General features: G+C 42.0%; 1 protein-coding gene and 1 long non-coding RNA gene across 4 annotated transcripts in view; both read right to left on the reverse strand.

The window, feature by feature from the left end:
* Positions 1–1,723: 1,723 nt before the first annotated feature.
* LOC310831854 lies at positions 1,724–2,221 on the reverse strand. The gene is made up of 2 exons (XR_014558028.1): positions 2,006–2,221; positions 1,724–1,954 (listed from the first exon to the last, which is right to left on the reverse strand). It is a non-coding gene; the product is annotated as an uncharacterized lncRNA (long non-coding RNA).
* A 6,158-nt stretch (positions 2,222–8,379) lies between these two features.
* FBN1 (fibrillin 1) overlaps positions 8,380–21,884 on the reverse strand; it is a 216,037-nt gene continuing 202,532 nt past the window's right edge. For all 3 annotated transcript variants that reach the window (XM_083712342.1, XM_083712344.1, XM_083712343.1), the window contains 7 exons: positions 20,924–21,046; positions 20,096–20,212; positions 18,364–18,492; positions 17,840–17,959; positions 14,226–14,457; positions 13,360–13,537; positions 8,380–9,665 (listed from right to left, as the gene is read on the reverse strand). In XM_083712342.1, coding sequence (XP_083568468.1) covers positions 9,276–9,665; positions 13,360–13,537; positions 14,226–14,457; positions 17,840–17,959; positions 18,364–18,492; positions 20,096–20,212; positions 20,924–21,046 — 1,289 coding nt within the window. In that variant the 3' untranslated portion in view covers positions 8,380–9,275. The remainder of the gene's footprint in view (positions 9,666–13,359; positions 13,538–14,225; positions 14,458–17,839; positions 17,960–18,363; positions 18,493–20,095; positions 20,213–20,923; positions 21,047–21,884) is intronic.

Raw genomic sequence — 21,884 nt, forward strand, 5'->3', positions numbered from 1 at the left:
GGCTTTTCTTCATGGCCTCTGTATAAACCCACATATACGTTCTGCACATGTGCAGAGCCCCATTCAGAAAACATCTGAAGCTAGGTTAGAGTTTTGGCACGTGTACTATCCTCCTTTAATGCACATACTTCAAAGGGGCGTGGTTCAGGAATTATTTGAGCTCTATAGTAGTAGCAGGGATGCGGGTGGCGCTGTGGTCTAAACCACAGAGCTTAGGACTTGCTGATCAGAAGGTCAGCGGTTCGAATCCCTGCGACGGAGTGAGCTCCCATTGTTCAGTCCCTGCTCCTGCCAACCTAGCAGTTCGAAAGCACGTCAGAGTATAAGTAGATAAATAGGTACTGCTCCAGCGGGAAGGTAAATGGCGTTTCCGTGCACTGCTCTGGTTCGCCAGAAGCGGCTTAGTCATGCTGGCCACATGACCCAGAAGCTGTACGCCGGCTCCCTCGGTCAGTAAAGCGAGATGAGCGCCACAACCCCAGTGTCGGCCACGACTGGACCTAACGGTCAGGGGTCCCTTTACCTTTTTATAGTAGTAGCAACTTTGGGATATTCACTGCATGTGATGAGGGGATGGGGCTTTTTATCTGTTTCCTTTACTGTATCTTTTGCATTGGGTTTTAAGTGGTTTTAATGATATTGGTAGTGTTCTTATGTGATTTTAGTGTTTTCTGCCTCTGATTTCCTTTTCATTAGAAAAGTGGGGTATACATATTCTAATAAGCATGTACATAAAACAGCTTTATTAACATGTCTCTACTATGGCTTTCCTTTCTTGACATACATTGGAGAGACAACTGAAATGCAAGCATAGCAAGTGGGGGTTTCATAGGTTACGCTACATTACACATGGAGCTGTCATTTAATAATCCAAATGTTTGAAACCTAAAATTCACACAGCCAAATGTCCACCACAGCATCCGACAATGAAAGCTAAGCTGGGAGGCAAGTTAAAACATTACAATGGCATGCTAAGAAGTGTGTATGCACATCAAAGCTTATACCCAGAACAAACTTAGTTGGTCTCTAAGGTGCTACTGGACAATTTTGTGTTTATTTCTACTGCGTCAGACCAACACGGCTACCTACCTGAATCTTAATAAAAACAATTACCTAGAAAAACATCATATCTGCCCTATTATGAATGTAAATTGAGGTCTTTGGAAATTAAATGAGAATGAAGACTCAAGGAAAATGGAGGCAGCAAATATATGCATCACCTGTAATATTTTCCCAGTACAAAATGCAAACAAGCAAAATATGTCCCTCAGTGTAGCTATCACACATATTGCACAGAGCTATGCATACTAAACTCCAGCTTCCTATCTTTATTTTGTTGAGAGTCTTTGGGATATCACTACCTGGAAATTGATTTAATTGGTTTTTGTCATTTGAGACAGTTGTTTCAAAACCTGATCTATGATAAAGCAGTTATTTGACATTCAGGGCAAGGTGTCTATAAGAAATCAAGACTAATGGTCAGAATGGAGGTGTTCCCCATTACCTACCCCTTCCATCCTGCCCAGCTATTCCTACCTAGTTAAGGTGAAAACAGGTGGATCTGACATACCTCTACTCGCCACCTGCAGCACCAACCCTACTGGGAGTATCTCATGCCCTGGGGCACAGGGAATGAGTAACTATGGTCTAGTTTTGTAGGAATACAAAGGTATGTTGCTGGGCCCAGCAGCACACCCTAAGTAGGAAGAGACAAGGATTACAATGCAGTCTGTGATTTGCCCCTTTATTTCTGCAGACAAGGCTGAGTCATTTAACAATTTGTACTAAAAGCAGTTGCAAACAAATTCAATAGCTTGATTGTACCTAGAGATCTACAGAGACCAGTTAGAGCAGACATATATATATTGGTTTTGTTGCTTCAGATAAACAGACTAACTTCAAAGAGAAAAGGAATTCATAATCTATGCTTCTATGGTCATGTCTGTAAGACCAGCTTTGTGCACTCTGTAAGAAAGAAATGGAGATGAATTCACATACGGATAACTTTCAGTGTTTAAAGTGAAACTACTGTGTAGAAACAGTAACAATCCATAGTAGCACATTTCAAGATCTACCTCACTAAAAAGAAATGATACATTTCCTTGCTACAAAGTATGGACAGAATTACAGACAGGAAACCTGCCTTACTGAGGCCTCGGCTACTGCATTTGGCAGGTATGGACTAAGCTGGTCTGTTTTGCCATCCTTTGCTTTTTGCTTCTAAATATAATAATAATTAATAATAATAATAATTAATAATAATAATAATAATAATAATAATAATAATAATAATATATTATTTATACCCCAACCATCTGGCTGTGTTTCCCCTGCCACTCTGGGCAGCTTCCAACCAAAGATTAAAAACACAATACAGCATCAAACATTAAAAACTTCCCTAAACAGATGTCTTTTAAAAGTAAGATAGTTTCTTATTGCCTTGACATCTGATGGGGGGCGTTCCACAGGGCAGGCGCCACTACCGAGAAGGCCCTCTGCCTGGTTCCCTGTAACCTCACTACTCGCAGGGAGGGAAGTGCCAGAAAACCCTTGGAGCTGGACCTCAGTGTCTGGGCTGAACAATGGGGGTGGAGACGCACCTTCAGGTATACTGGACCAAGGCCGTTTAGGGCTTTAAATGTCAGCACCAACACTTTTGAATTGTGCTCAGAAACGTACTGGGAGCCAATGTAGGTCTTTCAAGACCAGTGTTATGTGGTCCCGGCGGCCACTCCCAGTCGCCAGTCTAGCTGTCGCATTCTGGATTAATTGCAGTTTCTGAGTCACATTCAAAAGTAGCTCCATGTAGAGCGCATTGCAGTAGTCCATAACTAGAGCATGCACCACTCTGGCAAGACAGTCTGCGGGCAGGTAGGGTCTCAGCCTGCGTACTAGATGGAGCTGGTACTATTTTCTATTGGTAGAAAAGATGATACAGCTCTCCAAGTCAGCGTATTTTGTGCAGATATTGCAGAAGGATTTTTAGTAATGTGCTATCGTGCAAAAAAAAAAAGAAAGAGGTTGAAATAGTTTTCATGTTGATTCAGCATTCTTGTAATGTGTAATTCGGGATTCATCATAAAGGAGTTTCCTTTTATTGTTTTTAAGGACTATGTCTATAATTCCCACATGCATACTGGGGCAACACCTTTACCCGTAAATAACAGTGAGGCATCTTGGAAGAAGAAAATGCAAGTAGACAAGGACAAATAATCATGTGCAGAGTATGTGCTATACATTCAGTGTATATTTCAAAATTGTAAGTGGACAAAGTAGGTATTTTCTACGCCATCCATGTCAAATATTTAAAATTCAGGGGGCGTGGCTCAGGCTGGCTGGCCATACCTGTTTACTGACAATTTTCTTTGCCAGTAATAATAGACCAAAAGAAGCTGAAATTGCCAGTCATTGTCATTGTAAAATATAGAAGGTGCATGTGCTGCACAGGGAGGAATTCATAATACATTTTAGACTTCCTCGTGATGACTGAAGGGGTGCTGTGTTTCAAGAAAATGTTCATGCACAAAGGCTTGCTGCATTCTGCAAGCACAAAGCATTCCTACCATGGCAGAATGTGGCAGCCTTTGCACATGTAAAATTCCTTAGTCTTTAAACTGGATCCCTCCTCCTCACTTCCAGCTCTGGCTTCAGATAGTGGCAGCCTGATGCATCACAGGGGCTTCTGAGGGCTGGCTCTCACACACTCCTCACTTTATGAGAGCTACATCAAGTGATGACTTGCATTTGAAAATGGGCCCTGGCTGATATAAAGACTGCAAACAGAATTTACATCAACTCTTCAGCTCAAATGCCATGCTCTTCAATGGAGTTAGTTCCCACATCCATGAAATGTACAGTTAACAAGTACAGAGAAATCTGTATGCAGGTTTCATCATTTCAGAATCATTAGGCAAACATGCCCTTAGATAAACACAGTACAGTATAAGCAGTTAGAACCATATCAGAATATGGTGTGCATACCTGTGATTCAAACACGTGCTAAATGATGCTCAGTTATTTCTCACTACCTGCTACAATGATACAGGAAATTTTAATTTGTAAACATGGTATGGAAAATGTGTTTTTCACAGTTCTAGCATTATAACAAATACAAGCCACATATCTATATATGCCTCCTGTGTGTATATATATATTTATATACTATATATATCTCTCCCAGATATTACAGATCTCCTTCATACTATCATATTTGTTACATCAAACAACACATTAAATAATATATTATTCTTGGAAATTATATCCTGCAGGCTGAATTATTAGAGAATATCTCCACACCACAAATTGCTGTGGAATGGAATTAATACAACAACATTGCAATTTTATAGATTTGTTCTGATGTGGTTTGAGCAAAATATTTTCCCTTCTGCATATCTTTTTCTTTAAAGACATAAGTGCTTGCGCCATCACATTGCATAGTTCGCAGTAAGACAATGTTAGTTTGAAGTTGGTTTTAATATTAGATTATCCCTCTACAATCAGCCTCAGTGTATCAGGCAATAAATACTAGGCATAGATTGAACTGGAGCATCTTGAAAGCGGTTTTAATATGCAATTCATTTGAAATGAAATATGCATGCTTTTCAAAACATCTTCATCATGTATCTTATTCATCTGAATTGTTGTTTCTCAGAGTTAATCAGTTTAAATAACTGAAATACCTCTGAAATTACCTATTCATTTCATATTATTCCACATCACTAAATCAAGTGGTGCTGCCATGTCTCCCTGTAGTCAAAATGAGTAATGCATACATTACAGTACATTAAAGTCTGTCTACTGTCTGTTACGATGACTTTTGGAAACTTTAAAATGTTTGTTTACAGAGACAGTAAATGATTAAAGTGAGTGAATGGTTGATAGAACTGGAATTCCCAACATCAGTGAAAAGCCATCACCAAATTCTGAACACACACATTGTTAACTTCTGAAATCACTTCTCTGGAATCCATTGACATTATGATGCCCACAATTACATTCATCCTATGCTGTAGCACTCTCCCTTGGAAGGCTTGCTTGGTGCCAACCATGTCTCCATTTCAACTGGCAAAGACATTTTTGTTTTTTTGGACATTTGGGCAGTGCCAATGATATTATATTGTTAATTTTGTTTTATATACATTTCGGTAATTTTATTGTGTTTTTTACTTGTTTGTAAATCAATCTTTACTGGGAAGTGACATATTAACTTACTAAACCTCAAAATCAATGTAAATGTCACAGCTTGATTATAATTCTGTTTATGTGCTTTGCCAAATGCCAAAGTTAAGCTGTTTGGGTTTGTAAGACAATCTTGATTTTTCATTATTACAAATTATTCTTAAATGTTGATCTCATCTTTCAAAACTTAGGCATACCTATATTTCGCTTTATGATGTTAGCGTATTTATAGAAAACACAGAATCATCTACTGAGGGAGACGATGATAACTTGGTTCATTAAAATGCCATTTAAAAGATGTGTGTGATTGATGTGGGAGATCTTAAGATTTATAACTAGAGGAGATATGGATAGATATGTAGGTACTGCCAGTGTTTATATCGCAAGGCTAAATGTACACAGCGCGTTTGTACAAATCAAACCCCCCATTTAATTTCCAGCAATAGTTTTGAGGCAAAAAAAAGTCTTCATCCTGACTTGTCTTGCTGTCCCCTCCCATAGACCTAGCAGTTGTGAAGCATGATAAGAAGGAAGAGCAAGCCAAATGACTAACAGTTGACTATCATTATTTGCAGACACCCTTCGATCTTCCCCAGTTCACATGAGACACAAAGGTGTGTCCACTGGCAGAGGAAGAGGGGCGGGGGGGGTGGACCATCCTGGGACCCAACCTGGAGGGGGGTGACATTGCTGCGGGCGGCACCCCCTTGGGACACTCACAAGCGGCCACCCCATTGGGATGCTCGTGTGGGCAGGCCCCACCCCTGGTTGTGTCCCTGTTGGAGGGTAGGGAAACGAGCTTATGAAAGAAATTTTATTCGGCATTTAGGAAGAAAGGTTGCTCATAAATTCAAACCTTCCCATTTATAGTGGATCTCCTCATGCAGACAGATAGCTGTTGCAAGAACAGAATACCCCAAAGGGTGCTGTATGCCCAATTCCCATGTAAGCACCCAAATCCAGCCCCCAAAGCTGTAAGCCCAATTCCAGTCACTGGACTGCGACCATCCAGTCAGTTCCAACATATATTTAGTGTTGCCAATTTTGGCAGTATCAGTCACCAATTTGGAGTGGGTGGTGAGCAGAATGAAAAAAAGGCTCTCTTCTCCTTTCGGCCGATAGCTGGGTCTTGCAAACACTTTGCAAGATTTGATAAGCAGGTCTTGCAAAGCCCTTTGCACAGACCTTTGAAATCAGCTGAATGGCAGTGCCTGCAAACTCCATTTGGCTGAGGCAGGCCTTTAGCCCCACATCTGATATCACATATGTAGGAATGGCTTGACTGATATGACTTCATGGGCCAAATGGGGAGGGCCTGGTGGACCAAATTAGGCTTGCAGGCCAGATGTTCCCTACCACTGCAATGGGTGAATGTTTATCAGCGTTGATCATTCCAGAGCCATTGGTGCAAATCCTTGCATGCTGTTGTATTTGAAGATTTTTTAGTTCAGGGATGAAGGACAGGACAAACGCATGGGCCTCCCTCCCCTGTTATATGAGCTGGAAGTTGGAAACAAAACTGCAGGCTGCAAAGACAAGGAGAGAGCCATGTCTGATTTCTGCTGTGGGATTCCAAGGCTGTGGGCTATGGGAGAAGCAAGACTCTGTTGGGGTTCAGGTAGGTAGTCATGTTGGTCTGATGCAGTAGAAATATATGTAAAGAATAAAAAAATTCTCCAGTAGCACCTTAGAGACCAACTAAGTTTGTTATGAAAGCTCATACCAAGAACATTTTTTTTATTCTTTACATATATTTCTATTGGGGTGTTAATGTTGTGAATTGCTCCATCACAGGCTCAGGTTATATATATGTGTAAAAAAGCATACCATATATCATAGATACCAGAGGCTCTGGTGTACCTCATTCCAAAGCAAATATGAACCTGGCGTAAGAGCCTGGAAATTGGGGTAGCACGCAACAATACAATTAGCAGCACATTTTACAGTTGGAGAAGGTACATCAGTTGACTTTATACTCTTGTAGAAATAATAGAAATTATAATGTGATTGTCTCTTAACATAACTGTTTTCTGGAGAGGGAAAAACACTGGCATACACTTTGGAACAACAAGGCTACCCTTGAATTTGTCTAAATATTTTTGGGATTACAGTGGTGCCTCGCAAGACGAAATTAATTCGTTCCGCAAGTTTTTTCGTCTTGCGAGTTTTTCGTCTTGTGAAGCACGGTTTCCCATAGGAATGCACTGAAAATTAATCAATGCGTTCCTAAGGAAACCGCCTTCAGTCCAGGTCCGGGGACAGTCTGTCCCCCGACCTCTTCTGAAGGCTGGGGGGGGGGACAAGGGCTTTTCTTCCCACCCCCAGCATTTTAAAAAACCCCGGACAGCAGAGGACTTCTCCGCTGTCCTGGGGTTTTTTAAAATGCTGGCGGGCGGCAGCGCTGCCGCCCACCAGCATTTTAAGATCGCCCCGGACAGCGGACTTCTCCGCTGTCCGGGGCAATTTTAAAGCCCCCGGGAAGGCAGGCGGGGGGGGGAGCAAAGACTTTCGCCCCCCGCCAGCCTTCAGAAGAGGTCCTGGACCTCTTCTGAAGGCTGGTGGGGGGCAAAAGTCCTTGCTCCCCCCCCGCCGCCTGCCTTCAAAAGCCGTCCGGGATAGCGGGAAGCGCTTCCCTGCTATCCCGGACCGCTTTTAAAATGCTGGCGGTGGGGAGCAAAGCCTTTCGGTCCCCGCCGGCCTTCCTGGATCTCTTCTGAAGGCCGGAGGGGGGGGAAAGGCTTTGCTCCCCACCGCCAGCATTTAAAAGAGGTCCCCGGAGATTTCCCTATGGGCTTTCTTCTTGCGAAGCAAGCCCATAGGGAAATTCGTCTTGCGAAGCGCCTCAAAAAACGGAAAACCCTTTCGTCTAGCGGGTTTTTCGTCTTGCGAGGCATTCGTCTTGCGGGGCACCACTGTAATAGTTATATTTATTCCGAACTGCTAATGATTCAGTTCCAGAGATAAATGATTATTTTATACTTTTTAGAGAGATTATTGGTGTACAGGTTATTTTGGTAAATGCAGTATTCGCAGTACACTACTCTCCCCCACCAAACTGCAAACTGAATTGTCCATGTGGATTTTGTAGCTTTTATTAATAGTTGTCTTCAATTTAAACATAAAGATGAATATTAGGATGCACATGAATCTAGCTTTTCATATGGTTTTCTGTAACTTTAGCAAGAACATGAAGCCACAGAATGAACTAAAAAAAACTGTTTTATTGTGACATTTGACAATGAACCCTTGTTGATATGAATGATGGTAGGTACTCTTTGACATGTTACATTATGTCATGGTGTAACTATGGATGGCACTGTGTCATGTGACTTCTGAGAATGTTTAATGGTCCCCATTGACCCCAGTGCATTTTGATTGTCACAGAAATGTTATCACCAGATTTGTGTATACAGTTAAGTAGTTGATCTTATAAGCACCATTATAAACCCTCACATGAAGGGTGTTATTATTCTAGTTTACAAATGCTTCATGGATAAAAATAGCATGGTTACAGTATACACACACTTAATTTACATGTACTGTATTATAGGTATAACTGAGATAAACTACTGAGCTAAACTTTGGTTGATTGATGTATTTAGGTGGAATAATTGCAATTTCTTTGGCTTCTAAGTTGTGTATATATTACAGTGCATTTATAAAATCTAGGTTGGACATTTTCTAGCACCAATTTGATATCATAAACGGCTGACCTAGTAAGATGTAGCTGGAGAAGCGGATTTTAAGATTTTTTAAAAAACAGAAACAAAACATAAGAATCCATTGATTGAGCTTGTTTTCTTGCATCGCTGCTGACAGGATATTGCCTCGGCATCAGTGGCCAACTTCCAACAGCAGTCCCAGTATTCAAGATTCAGCATATCAAGGTAAGTATACTTACAAGAAGCCTGAGAAAGTGGTTGTTGTGAGCTGCAGTTTTCTTCCTGTACCTTGCTTACATCAAAATGGAATAGTGCTCACATGTTCAAATGTATTCATGAAGGATTGTACCTGTGATATGGAGAACCTTATTGGGAAATAAAACATTCAAGTCTCACCTAGCTATCTTTGGCTTTAATTATTTGGTCTCTCGTGAATTAATGAAGCAAAATTTCAATTTTCATTTTCAGGTTGTCTCCTAGCTCACCGCTGAGGTAGTCTTTGTCATGTTTATCTTCAAGCTGATTGAGTTCCTTCTTTTTGTAGAGCGGAATACTACTGATATATAATGAGTAGGTTCCAGGCACTGGCTTCTTCTTTGTTAAGTGGAGGAAGCTTACTCCTTCTTTCTGATTTATCCTAAAGAAACCACCTTCATTCCCATGGTCTATTAAATATCGGTTGTGATTTGTCAGTGTTGTGAGAGCAGGGATCAGTTTCAAGATGCGATCTTTGTTATTAAGATCAGAGATGTTGAAAGAAAGGGTGGCTGGCTTTTCAATATCCCAGCTGGCAAGGTTTACTGCTGTCTCCATCTCAGGCTGATCCTGTGAAAGAACAGAGTGCTTTAATATATTTCTTCTAGCTTTTCCATACATGCTATTCAGAGAGTATGTGAGATGCCTACAATATTTTGCTACTCAGAATATTTCCTAGGGTACCGAGTTGGGCTTTGGCTCCACCTGCCGGATACCAAACTGTTCAGGAAGTAGGCGGCTCCAGCCAGGCCTATGCAGAACTTGTCTGAGACTTTGGGCGGGAGTCTTTCTAGAATGAAGTTATAAACTGAAACATAAAATCAGGCTGTCCCTGATGGGGTCTCCTGGCCAGCTTGGTCCTCTGAGGTATGGAGCTACTCACCACACACATGGGCCTCGCTCGCAGGCAGTTTTTTGCTTCTTCCTGAGCAAAGCGGGCATGGTGCTCTTGCGAGTGCCTGCTTTCTTCTTCTACAGGCCATTATTTCCTTTTGTTTCAGCTTAATCGTCTCTATTGCCTTCTCCTTTGTTCCTGAAGCCCCTCTCCCCCAAAGCAATAGCTTCTTCCTCCTTCCTCCTATGTCTAAGTCTACTCCCACCAGAGTTGTTAATAACCTCTTGAACAATCCACAGCAAGATACTCCTTAAGCTGTCCAGATCAGCAGCCTTTGTTGCAGATGTTACCTTGCCCGCAACCCAGTTCACAGCACACACACCATGCCAGCAGAACGTTGCCTGCAGAATGTTATGGCTGAAACACTGGAAAGCGGACACAGCATCTAAAATCAACCAAACCACAGCAGGCTTCAGGGGACACCCTTAAGGATATCCTTGTTGAGTCAAAGCATAAATGGAAGGTCCTGGTCAAACAAGAAAAGGAGAAACACTGCTCAAGTTGCTACTCCCACTACCAATCCACCGTTTCTTTTGGAACTATAGCTCCAAAGACAGATAACGCGACTACTGACCAAAGTATTCCTGGAACAAACCTTCCCATGCCTCTAAGTCCTCGCAAGGTAATAATTTTGGATCCTCCACGCCACCCTGCCAGAACACCCATCAACAGAACCAATGACTACCTTGGCTACCACCAGGCAAGTGGGGAGGCAGATTAAAGAGACAATGACAGATTGCTGGACCCCAACACCACTTCTCAGGGATACTGGATAGAGTTCCTTGTCCTGCCACAATCCCACTTCGTTCCAGCACCAGCCCCCAGGGGCCAAACCAAGAACCAAATCATACTGCATACATACAGCATCTTCTTAACATGGCCATTGAACCAGTTCTTGACATCTACTGCATCTTTCATTGTGGTGCCAAAAAGGACTGCAAAGCTTGGCAGCGGTCCTGGACTTCAAATTCCCAAAGTGATGAGTGATTTACAAAAAAAAAATCAGGATCAATCAGGGAATCCACCATGACAACTTCCTCACATCAGTCAACCTCTGGGGTGCCTGTCTCCATGTTTTCACCCAGCCCGCCCACCATAAATACCTCAGCTTTCCAATAGGACCTCACCACTTTGAGTACAAGATTCTCCCGTTCCGCCTGGTCTCTTCTCACAGAGTATTCGCCAACATCATGCTTGCTCACCTCTGCCTCCAGGGTAACCATATTCACTTGTACCTTGATGAACCAACCGCATTTGGTCACCAAGCCTGGAAGAGGCACACCAGCACCTCTCCAACACTATGATGGCCCTAGAGACTAATGGCTTCATAATCCCAAGAGCCACCTTGTTCCAATGCCACAATTGATTTATCTTGGCACACTCATAGATACATATCAATGTCTGGCCTCTCTCTCACCCCAGATTGCATCATAAAGATAAAAGCAGCTGCCAAGCTACTAATGTCTTCTGAAAAGCAAGACATCAAACTGATGACATGAATACCAGGACTGTGCATGCCGACCTCCCCAATAACCACATGGTCCAAGCGTCACACCCAGTCATCACCACAGATGCAAGTCTGCGGGGCTCATGAGCAAGGGACATGTGACCCAGGCATAATGATCTTTAGCAAGAGCCCCAAAAGTATTAATTGGCTGGAAGTCCAGACAGCATGGGTGACCATTCAATATGTCACCATGCGCCTCCAGCTCACTCACATCCTTTTTGTGAACCGACAACACAAACATGAAGGCTTTAGATTTCCAGAACTGCCGGAGGAGCCCATAAGCAATTATTCTTTTAAGGTGCCATGGTATTCTGTAATGGTTGTTGGATTTGTCACCTTTCTGTACCAGTTAGCACTTTCTGCTTCTTTGATCCCTCTTCATCGGAACAAGGATGAGATAATTTAGATCAGAGCAAAAGATGAGTCCTAAAGTACATGCAGTATACAGTTCTTGAAATACAATTAAAGGAAATGCGAGCCTTTGGCTAATGGTTGTTAGAACAACTGGAGAATACACATCCTCCAACCAGCTGATTGCTATGCTTGGTTTTCAGAAGCTGTGATAAGGATCAGTTTGAGGCTCCTGTAAAGTTTGCATCTGATTATATTGTTTAAAGAACTGGAAAGTCAGAAGAGCTTCCGCAGTAAAATCTCCCCAAAATTGTTTTATTCTGCAAAACTGTCAAATGATTTTTATTACTCTCATTTGGCAAAATAAGATACCAGGGAGAAAAGGGAACTGTCTGAGTGCTGTAGCAGATTTTTCTCTACAGTATTTATTTTCTGATTCTAATTATTTGTCACCTAAACTCTGCTGCTCTTTCCAATTATCTCATGGTGAGTTCCTGCTGGTCTGAGCTTCCAGGCCACACTGAGCTGAATTTGGTACTTGGCTTCCAGACAAAATGCATCTTATTTGAGGAAGGAAATGCCTTTGGGGGACAGAAAAAGCACCCTCATCGCACATGCCCACGACAAAAACTATTTAACAGACCAAACAGGTTGCTTGAATGCATGAGCTACATGCTAGTATCTCATACAATGAAGCTTTCTTGCTCCAAAGCTGGGTGGCACTTTTAGTGCTGACACTGCACAGGAAATGAGCATGTAAGTGAAAGCCTACGAAAGTTGACCCCTCTCAAAACTGGCAACGACATCAAAAGACCCCCACTGATAGATGCAGCTGCCACAGCATCTGAGCTTCATTTTCACATAAACATACCCCTTCCAAGTGTTTGGAAGTCATATTGGCTTATGTGACATGAGCTTTTATAGACCACAGCAAAATCAGTGCATCTCAGGAACTAGGCTTCTGCTTATGAATGGTCACACAACAGCTAGCCAACTAGGCTGCATCTGTATAAACATGAATCTCAGGTTAGATGCACAACAACCTTGTGTTATCTACACTACATATCTAAGTGGTGAGATGGTCCAGTGGTATGACTCATATATGAGGCTCATGAATTATTTTGCACTAAGAAAGCACTGTTGCTAGCCAGTCTTAAACCATTGTTTGTTTGTTGTCAGCTTAGCAGTCATGGTGATCCAGGGAGGAAGGTATCATGCTAATGAACTATCTCCTTCATGGTTTGTTTACCTGCTCATCTAAAGGGAGGAATGAAGGTAGAGTGCTCAGCTTGTGAGCTCTAGCACGCATCCGTATGGCTTACTACGCCAAGCATTATGTGTGAATATGAGCATTGTGAAAGCAAATTCAAAACTTTAACCAGATGAACCTAAAGTGGTAAAGTCAACTCATGTGATACTGCTGAAATGTTAATGAAGGAACTGGGCTCAGAAAGACACTTCTGAAGTTACACAAACCCTACCCATCCCAGGAATGGTGAATGGTAAGTTACCTCTGCATCGAGTGCATCTGTTTCATTTGTGCTTCGTCGCTTCCTTCCCCTCTTAGGATAGCCATTGATCTTACAGTCATAGCATGCTTCTGGAGAAAGTGAATTGTCATCTACTTCGCTGCTGGCGGATAGATCCTGGCCGTGACCCTTACCTAGCCCCATTCCAGAAACACAGTGTCTAAGAAATGGAAAGGACGGAAAAACGTCAGCCACAACACTTTTAGTACAATCTGTAGCAAAACATTAGGAACAAAATCTACACACACACACTCATGGTTAGGGGAAGGGGATTTGTAAACAGTGAGGTCAGACAACAATGAAATGAAGAAAAGTGGGGGCAGCATGATGAACAGCAGCCAATGACAATGATGTATTGGACACTGACTCTATATTCTTCTTGCATCTCCTTTCCCTCTGGCCTCACTGTTTACAACCCACTCAAATCCAGACCATGTACGTGTATGTATGTATGGATGCATATGCATGCATTGTGTGTGTGTGTGTGTGTGTGTGTGTACACCTACATACACACAGAGAGAGACATGATACACATGCAGAATAACACTTCATGCATCGACAGAGGCAGCTCACACATTTACCTGCGAGTCATTAAATGCTGAGTTATCAATTGATGAAAGATCATGCATACATTTGTGAACCAACTCATATTATACAAATTCTTTTGTCTGCCTCATGACTGCGGATACAACTTTCAGAAAAGAATGGGAGCCTTGTAGCCTCCATATTCTCTCCTCGGCTCACTCGCCCGCAGCATCTGCTGGTCTACAACGAACTCAGATAAATGCTTATAGATCTTCTGCTACTGCATTTAGAACCTGTGCATTTCAAAGTAAGAATCCTCTTACCCTTGTCCTATTCGGAAATACCCAGGTGGGCATCCACAGACATAACCACCTTCTGTGTTTGAGCAACCATAGCTGCATGGGGCTTGTGAAGAGCCACACTCATTGACATCTTGGCAACCTCCACCGAACTGTTCAAACTGATATCCAGTAGGGCACATGCATTTATAGCTCCCCAGAGTGTTGTGACAAGATGCTCCACCGCAAATATGGGCACTGAGGCATTCGTTTTCATCTGCAACCGAAGCAAATTAGAGATTCAGATTTATATTACTGTGAAGCACATCTCTCTCACAAAGCAACTGTAGCCGATATAGAGTTTTCTGGTAAAGAAGGTGGAGCCAAAAATACTAGAAATCACAATGGTCTAGTTTGGGTGGAGCAGCTAAATCATTACAGTGAACTAACATGTACTGTAATCCAAGCCTGAATTAAGAGTTTGCTATTCTAATTATTTACAAATTAATCTTATGTGCCACCTGATTCCAGTGCATACAAATATAATCTCTACACAACCGAACATGTTTTTAAGTCTACTTTTCAAATAGCAGTTCATTAAAATTATTACTTATGAAAAGAAAAAAATAATCAACCAATTCACCAATTAATTATGGATGCAACCCAAAGACAGTTCAGCCATCATATCCAAAGCCCTGCTGAGCTTAAGCTGGCAAGGGTGGACATGTGGGCACAGTTTGTGGCAGAGGTATGATCTGAACCAGGAACTCTTCAGCCTAGACTCTAACCTACTACATCAGGCACAGGCAAACTTGGCCCTCCAGATGTTTGGGACTACAACTCCCATCATCCCTAGCTAACAGGACCAGTGGTCAGGGGTGATGTGAGTTGTAGTCCCAAAACATCTGGAGAGCCGAGTTTGCCTATGCCTGTACTACATTATACTAGGTCTAATTCTAGATTGGACATTCATGGGTAGCAAAAAGAGCACCAACAGCCACAGCAATCAGGGAAGCTATATTCATTTTAATTTCCCTTGATTTTTATGACTTAAGTACGGTATATGTATTTGAGAGTGAAGGCAAATGTGAGCAAGGCCAGAAAACTGGAAAAGATGATAGCAGTGAAGCTAACCATATAAGAAGGCACAGATACATACTTGTATCTGATTTTAAAACTGACAAAAGCATCACCAACTTTTTTTAGCTACATAAAGGGTCTAACAGTATCATTTTGGAAAACATCAGGTTCATTTGAAAGAACAGAAGAATTTTGAACTTTCCAAAATAACTTGAGACACTCACTATACCCGCTTGTATTTGGGGCTACCCCATTCCCAACAATATTAAAATCAGAAAAGCTTGAAAGAGCAAATTAAAATTTTAATTTAAATCATATGTCCCCTCCTAATCCAATCTTTCCAGAATGAAAGCAACTTTTGAGTAATTGTCAAATTCCCTTGTTGGAGCTGAAACATCTGCATTCCCAAATGGAAGATTGTGTAAAAATGTCAGCAAGTTTTCCTAAGCATAATTAAAACCAGAGACCTCCCTTAGAGCAGTGCAATGATAACAAGGAAAGGCATTTTTATATGCTTTTGAAAGCAAACAATGGCAGGCACATGGTTGATTCTCACAGTATGAGTCACCATACATATCTCCAGGAAAGAACTGCAACTCAGATGGACCAATTGAATTAGATACTAGAAATACCTCTAGATGGATTTCCTAATAAAAATTGGAATTGGGACATTCATGCTACACTGCAGTAATATAATGAAAATAAGAAAGTGGTTTCCCATGACTTTGAAAACACATAAGGACCCAACCCACCCACCCTACAATAGAAGTAATCAGTAACTTTCTCCATGAGCAATTTTACTGGCTGGGCTGCAGAGGCACAGATCACCACCAAAGGTTGCTTAAGGAACAAAAATGCCTCTGGTTTGAACAGATGAATTTGTTTGTTACCACAGTTTTTTTTAAAAAGCAAACCACACACACAACTCAAAGGGCATTTGGAAGCAGCAATGGATTGTTTGTGAAGTCCGTAGGAAGCTTTTCCTGACAGGTATGTATTAATGTGTCTGTTGATCACTGACAGATCTACTTGCATTTATGCATAGTTGTTAACGTCTCCCTTTTTTTAAGGGAAATTTCCTTATTCCGAATAGGATTCCTTGCAAGAAAAGGGAAAAGTTGACAGCTCTGCATTTATGTGATGTCAACATAAGATCCACAAAACTTAAGTTATCTTTTAAATGGGAGACCTAACTCATGGTAAGCAATCCATCTATTGCCTTGAAGTGGTGGATTAATCAAAGTTGTTATTCACAAGAACACCAAAGTAAAAAACATCAAGTCCTTAAAAATCATTTCATGATTGAATTCTGTCAAATAATTCTCCCTAGGGCTGAGTGGGGAAGGGCCAAATGTCGCTTAGTAGCAGAGCATCAGTTTTGCATGTAGAACGTCCCAGCTTCAATTATGGTATCCCCAGGCAGGGCTGGAAAGCACTCTGTCTGAAACACTGGAGAGCCACTCTGCCAGTCAGTGTAGACAATGTAGAGTTAGATGGACCAATGGTCTGATTCGGTATAAGGAACCTTCCTAAAGGTAAAGGTAAAGGTACCCCTGCCCGTACGGGCCAGTCTTGACAGACTCTGGGGTTGTGCGCCCATCTCACTTAAGAGGCCAGGGGCCAGCGCTGTCCGGAGACACTTCCGGGTCACGTGGCCAGCGTGACATCGCTGCTCTGGCAAGCCAGAGCCGCACACGGAAACGCTGTTTACCTTCCCGCTGGTAAGCGGGCCCTATTTATCTACTTGCACCCGGAGGTGCTTTCGAACTTCTAGGTTGGCAGGCGCTGGGACCGAGCAGCGGGAGCGCACCCCGCCGCAGGGATTCGAACCGCCGACCTTTCGATCGGCAAGTCCTAGGCACTGAGGCTTTAACCCACAGCGCCACCTGCGTCCCCTAAGGAACCTTCCTAGGTGTATCTATATTACATTGGATGAGCTTCACGGTGCCCATCGTCTGTATATTGGATGCACAAATACCCTATGCAATCTAATGCAGATGAGCACCATTCTGGGCTGAAATTATGGCGCTTCTGTATGCACTCTGTCCGAAGCATTTTGGGGTTAGCTCATTGACAAATGTATGTACTGTCACCAAAATAGTTCCTCTAATGGCATCAATGGCAAAGTTCACATAAATGGCTAAGGAGTGAGTGACAGATAACTAATGGTGCACTGGGCTTTTCAGGTGAGTAAAGGAACTTGTTCTGTAACATTCAACTACTCACAAGGACATGTAGACCCATTGTTGACTTTTATAGGACTGCACACAGCAAGGGTTGCCAACAGCACCCACAGATACACATGCACTAGCAGAGGCATTCCCTGACACCCACAGTGTCCCTCCCCAAAAATTATGCTTGAAAGAAGCATTCTGTTATAGGCAATAGAACAGGCTGCAGTGTGTGTGTGTGTGTGTGTGTGGTGCCTATGAGAGTTTCTTAATTTGCACCTGGGCTCCCCAAAATTGCTGACCCACAGTGTGCAGAAATTTCCTCTGAACCTACTAAATTAAGACACAATACTGCAATCTAACCCCATAACTATCTTGTCTCCTCTGACAATAAAAAAAGAGACTTGCCGACACACTGGTTCCACTGGTAATGCTGGAGATAGCCTTGTGGGCAACTGCACCTGTATCCTCCAATTATGTTCTGGCAACCATGTTGGCATCGATGATTCCCATCACACTCATCAACATCTATAAAATGAAAGTACATTTCTGAATTATTTCTCTAGTCACTAGGAAAACCTGTATCATAATCAACTCCACAAATATTTGCTTGTATCTGTGGGTATGCATTGTAGCGTAAGAGTTACAGCTTTCCCCGCATGCATTGATTTAACTCACAATGGGCAGTATCATCCTTTAAATGGAAAACAGCTGTCATTTAATGACAGGGTGTCATGCCTTTCCCAATAAAGGCAACTTAACCAATTTTCTACAAGGGAAGCCCCTGCCGTGATTTCAAAATATTTTGTGTAAGCCGAAGCGACTCCCAAGTTGCTCATGAGGATTACATCTACTGCCTATTTACATGGGATGCATTAATCACACAGTAACAGATAAAAGAATAGTAGACTACATGTGTCCAACATCTGTACCTTCACAGCTGGCTCCAGTCTGGTCCAGTGCAAAGCCACGCTGGCATTCACAACTAAAGCTTCCAGGTGTGTTTTGACAAACACCTTTAGACCCACAAAGATTGACATCCGTGGCACATTCATTGTTATCTAAAAGGAAAATAGGTGGAGAAGTCAGCTGGTTTGCTCAATTTTTGTTCATCTTGAAAATGACTACTAAACAACCTCTATTGTGAAAAGCTCTCATCGCAGAATTCAGACTCGTTATTCGTCTTTCATATTCAAACCATGGAAAACAAGGTAAGTGTACAAGATTTATAACAAGTATGATCTGAGAAGATATTTTCATTGGATCTTTACAATGACAGCAACACAGGCCAGATATATGTCCCATATTTGAAGCACATTCAATGCACGTTTAAAGCACATGGTTCCCCCAAAGAATGTTGAGAACTGCAATTTATTAAAGGTGATAGAAATTGTTCTGTGAAGGGGGGACAACTACAGTTCCCATAATTATTTTGGGGGAAGTCATGTGCTTTTAATGTGCATTGATTGTGTTTTAAATGCAATGGGGAAATGTATGGTTTGGATCTGGTGAGCATGAGGCTGGATTCAAGATCTATCTTAGAGTATTGTGTGAAATTCAGGGAGAAACCACAGCATCCTGTGACCAGTTGGGAGCCTGTTGTCAAATCTTCCCTGTGGACAACTGACAGTTGAATCATAGAATTGGCACGTCGGAAGGGGCATGGTGGGTCACTTAGTCCAAAACCCTGCAATGCAGGAATCTCAACCCAAGCATCCATGACAGGTGGCCATCCAAGGTCTGCTTAAAAACCTCCAAGGAAGGGGAGTCCACCATCTTCCAAAGGAGCCCGTTCTACTGTTGAACAGCTCTTACTGCCAGAAAGTTCTTCTTGATGTTTAGTCAGAATCTCCTTTCTTGTCCTACCCTCTGGAGCAGTAGAAAACAAGCTTGCTCCATCTTCCATGTGACAACCCCTTAGATATTTGAAGATGGCTATTATATCTCCTCTTGGTCTGCAATTCATCTATGACTAGGATTTCTCAAATCCACTTGACGTGCTGCCCGTGGCAACTAACCATATCCTGGATTAAGCTCCTCTCCCATCCTCTGGATACTCAACACACTGACAACAATTTGAGTTTTACAGAAGCTGGAGTGCATTGTTTCTGCCTCCCAATATAAAAGCAGATTATGCTTTCCATTTCGTACGTTCTCTGCAGTTCCCTGAGACTTTGTGGGGGAAGGTTTCCCCAAGTGCTCTGCATATGCCACAGGAATTGGAGGAGAGAAAGGGTTGGTGGTGACCACAAATAATGTCTGGCTACTTAGGCAAGCCCAAATTGTGGACTTCTGGCTATGACTTTGCCTATAAAAAGTATAAATCCTCAATAGCATCCATTCAAGTGGCTGTAGGAAGTGAAAACTGTCAGACGCATTTGAGTTGTATCATCACAAACACTTCTTTCTTCCTTGACAAGTCAAGTGATGGAGAAAGATCCAGACCAGTAATCAGTCATGAATATATGAATATAATAGAGGAAATATGTAATGGGGAAATGCAGAAAGGTCTTGGCCTTTCAACCATGTAGTCTGCTCTAGATTGGTGTTGTGGCCAATCTAGCTGTCAGCCATTGTCATATGTTATGATATTGTAGTGTGTGCAGCAGCAATGGCTGCAAGACAGGAAAAGACAAATAAATCTCAATCTTCTTTGTTACTCACCAATACATGCTGAATGATGTTGAGTAAATCCAGGGGGGCATTTACAAGTAAAGCCCCCGATGGTGTTGACACAAAGGAACTGGCAGTTGTGCTGCTTGGTTGCACACTCATCGAGATCTAAAAGGAAAACATACACTTTTCAATTTTTCTTCATAAAGGCAAAGGAGCAGAGTGAACCATAAGATGTAAATCCAGCCAAGCAGAAAGTATCAAGGAGCATTGCCCTTGTCACGTTTGATGGAACATTCTTTCTATTCTTCTGGACCTGGTAAAATTTATTTATATAACATTTTTGTGCCATTGTTCAACTCTAAAATAGAGCCCCCAGGGTGGTTTACAACAGTGAAGTATCAATACAATTGAAAAGAAAATTCAAAGCCAAAGCAATTCACTGCGACATTTATCCCAGGAGTGTGCATTTGATTAGTTGTGAGTGCATTCACATTCAATATTGCTTCATATTATCCTCTTAGAATGCACTCAACTATGAGCATGTTAGGGGGACAATCCTGTCTTTCACTAATGCAGAAAAGGTGTTTGTTTTCCATAACACAAATTCTGCATGTGCTTGGGTTGTTTCTTGTTTATGCTTAGGGTCTGCATCTGGGTAACCCAAGGTAAAATCAAGGCCAATGACAGGCTCTATCTGTTCCCTTACTTGCCAATTTAAGGGGGGGGGGGGAAGAGGCAATGAAGCTTGCAAGAGAACTTGCTGTCAGCTACTTTATCCCTTTATTCCTTCTCAAAATAGCCTTGCAAGTAAACTAGCTCTTTACCACACGTATAGATACACCTTTCAAACAATATCCATATATGAGCAACTTTTACCTTTGCAGCTTCTCCCATCCTCCTGCAAAATGTACCCTTTTGGACATGAGCACTGATAACTGCCCTCTGTATTTTTGCAGATAAAATTGCAAGGCTTTGGAGACAGGTTGCACTCATTCAGATCTAAAGTAAAACAAGACAAACACTTTTCATTTATACTAATAGCGTTGTGGTATTAATAATTACTGCTCCCCAAGTGACTGATTAAATTTATATACTGCACTTCAGTGTACTAGGAGCTCAATTTACAAAATATAAACAAGGATCATCAAAATACAGTAATAACTGCCAACATATGTCTGGATTTTTCTGGATGTTTTCCTGATTTCCGCCCAGACACTGCTGCCAACTGCAGTATTCCGGATACGTCCAGGAAAATGGGACGTATGGCAACCCTACTTCTACTAATTCTTCTAAGAAAAACATTTTTACATTTGCATTTTACTCCTCGGGAGCTGCATGACGAAGTGATGATTGGATTGCATGAAACATTCTTTTCATTACTTTTTCTTCCCTGCTTTGAGTTGTTGTAAATCCCTACCAGTTCAGCTGCTACTGGCTTCTTCTGGGCTTTTCTCTTTCTTTTTTCTTGACTACTTTATATCCTCCTGCTATGTCACCTAGGCAGGATGAAGCCTTCTAATTTGGAGTGGGAAGCTCCTGGTTCTCCAGATGTTGATGGACTATAATGCTCATCATCCATCAGTGGCAATGCTGCCTAGGACTGATAGCTACACCTGGAAGGAAAGTCTTCCCCACCCTAATCTAGACAATTCCTTCTACTCCATAAAACACTTCTTTTATAAGGCTTTTCTCAATCACCATTCTTGTGCATATTTTGAAAACTGCTATCAGCTCCTTTATCCTCATGATCCCCCATGTTGACTACACTACAGCTTTCTCGGGCCTTTAAGGCCATCACTTGAGAGCCACCTTAAAATTTAAGCATGCGTGAGGTTAC

This window comes from Podarcis gaigeae, assembly GCF_964106915.1.
Source record: "Podarcis gaigeae genome assembly, chromosome: 14".
Taxonomy (NCBI): domain Eukaryota; kingdom Metazoa; phylum Chordata; class Lepidosauria; order Squamata; family Lacertidae; genus Podarcis; species Podarcis gaigeae.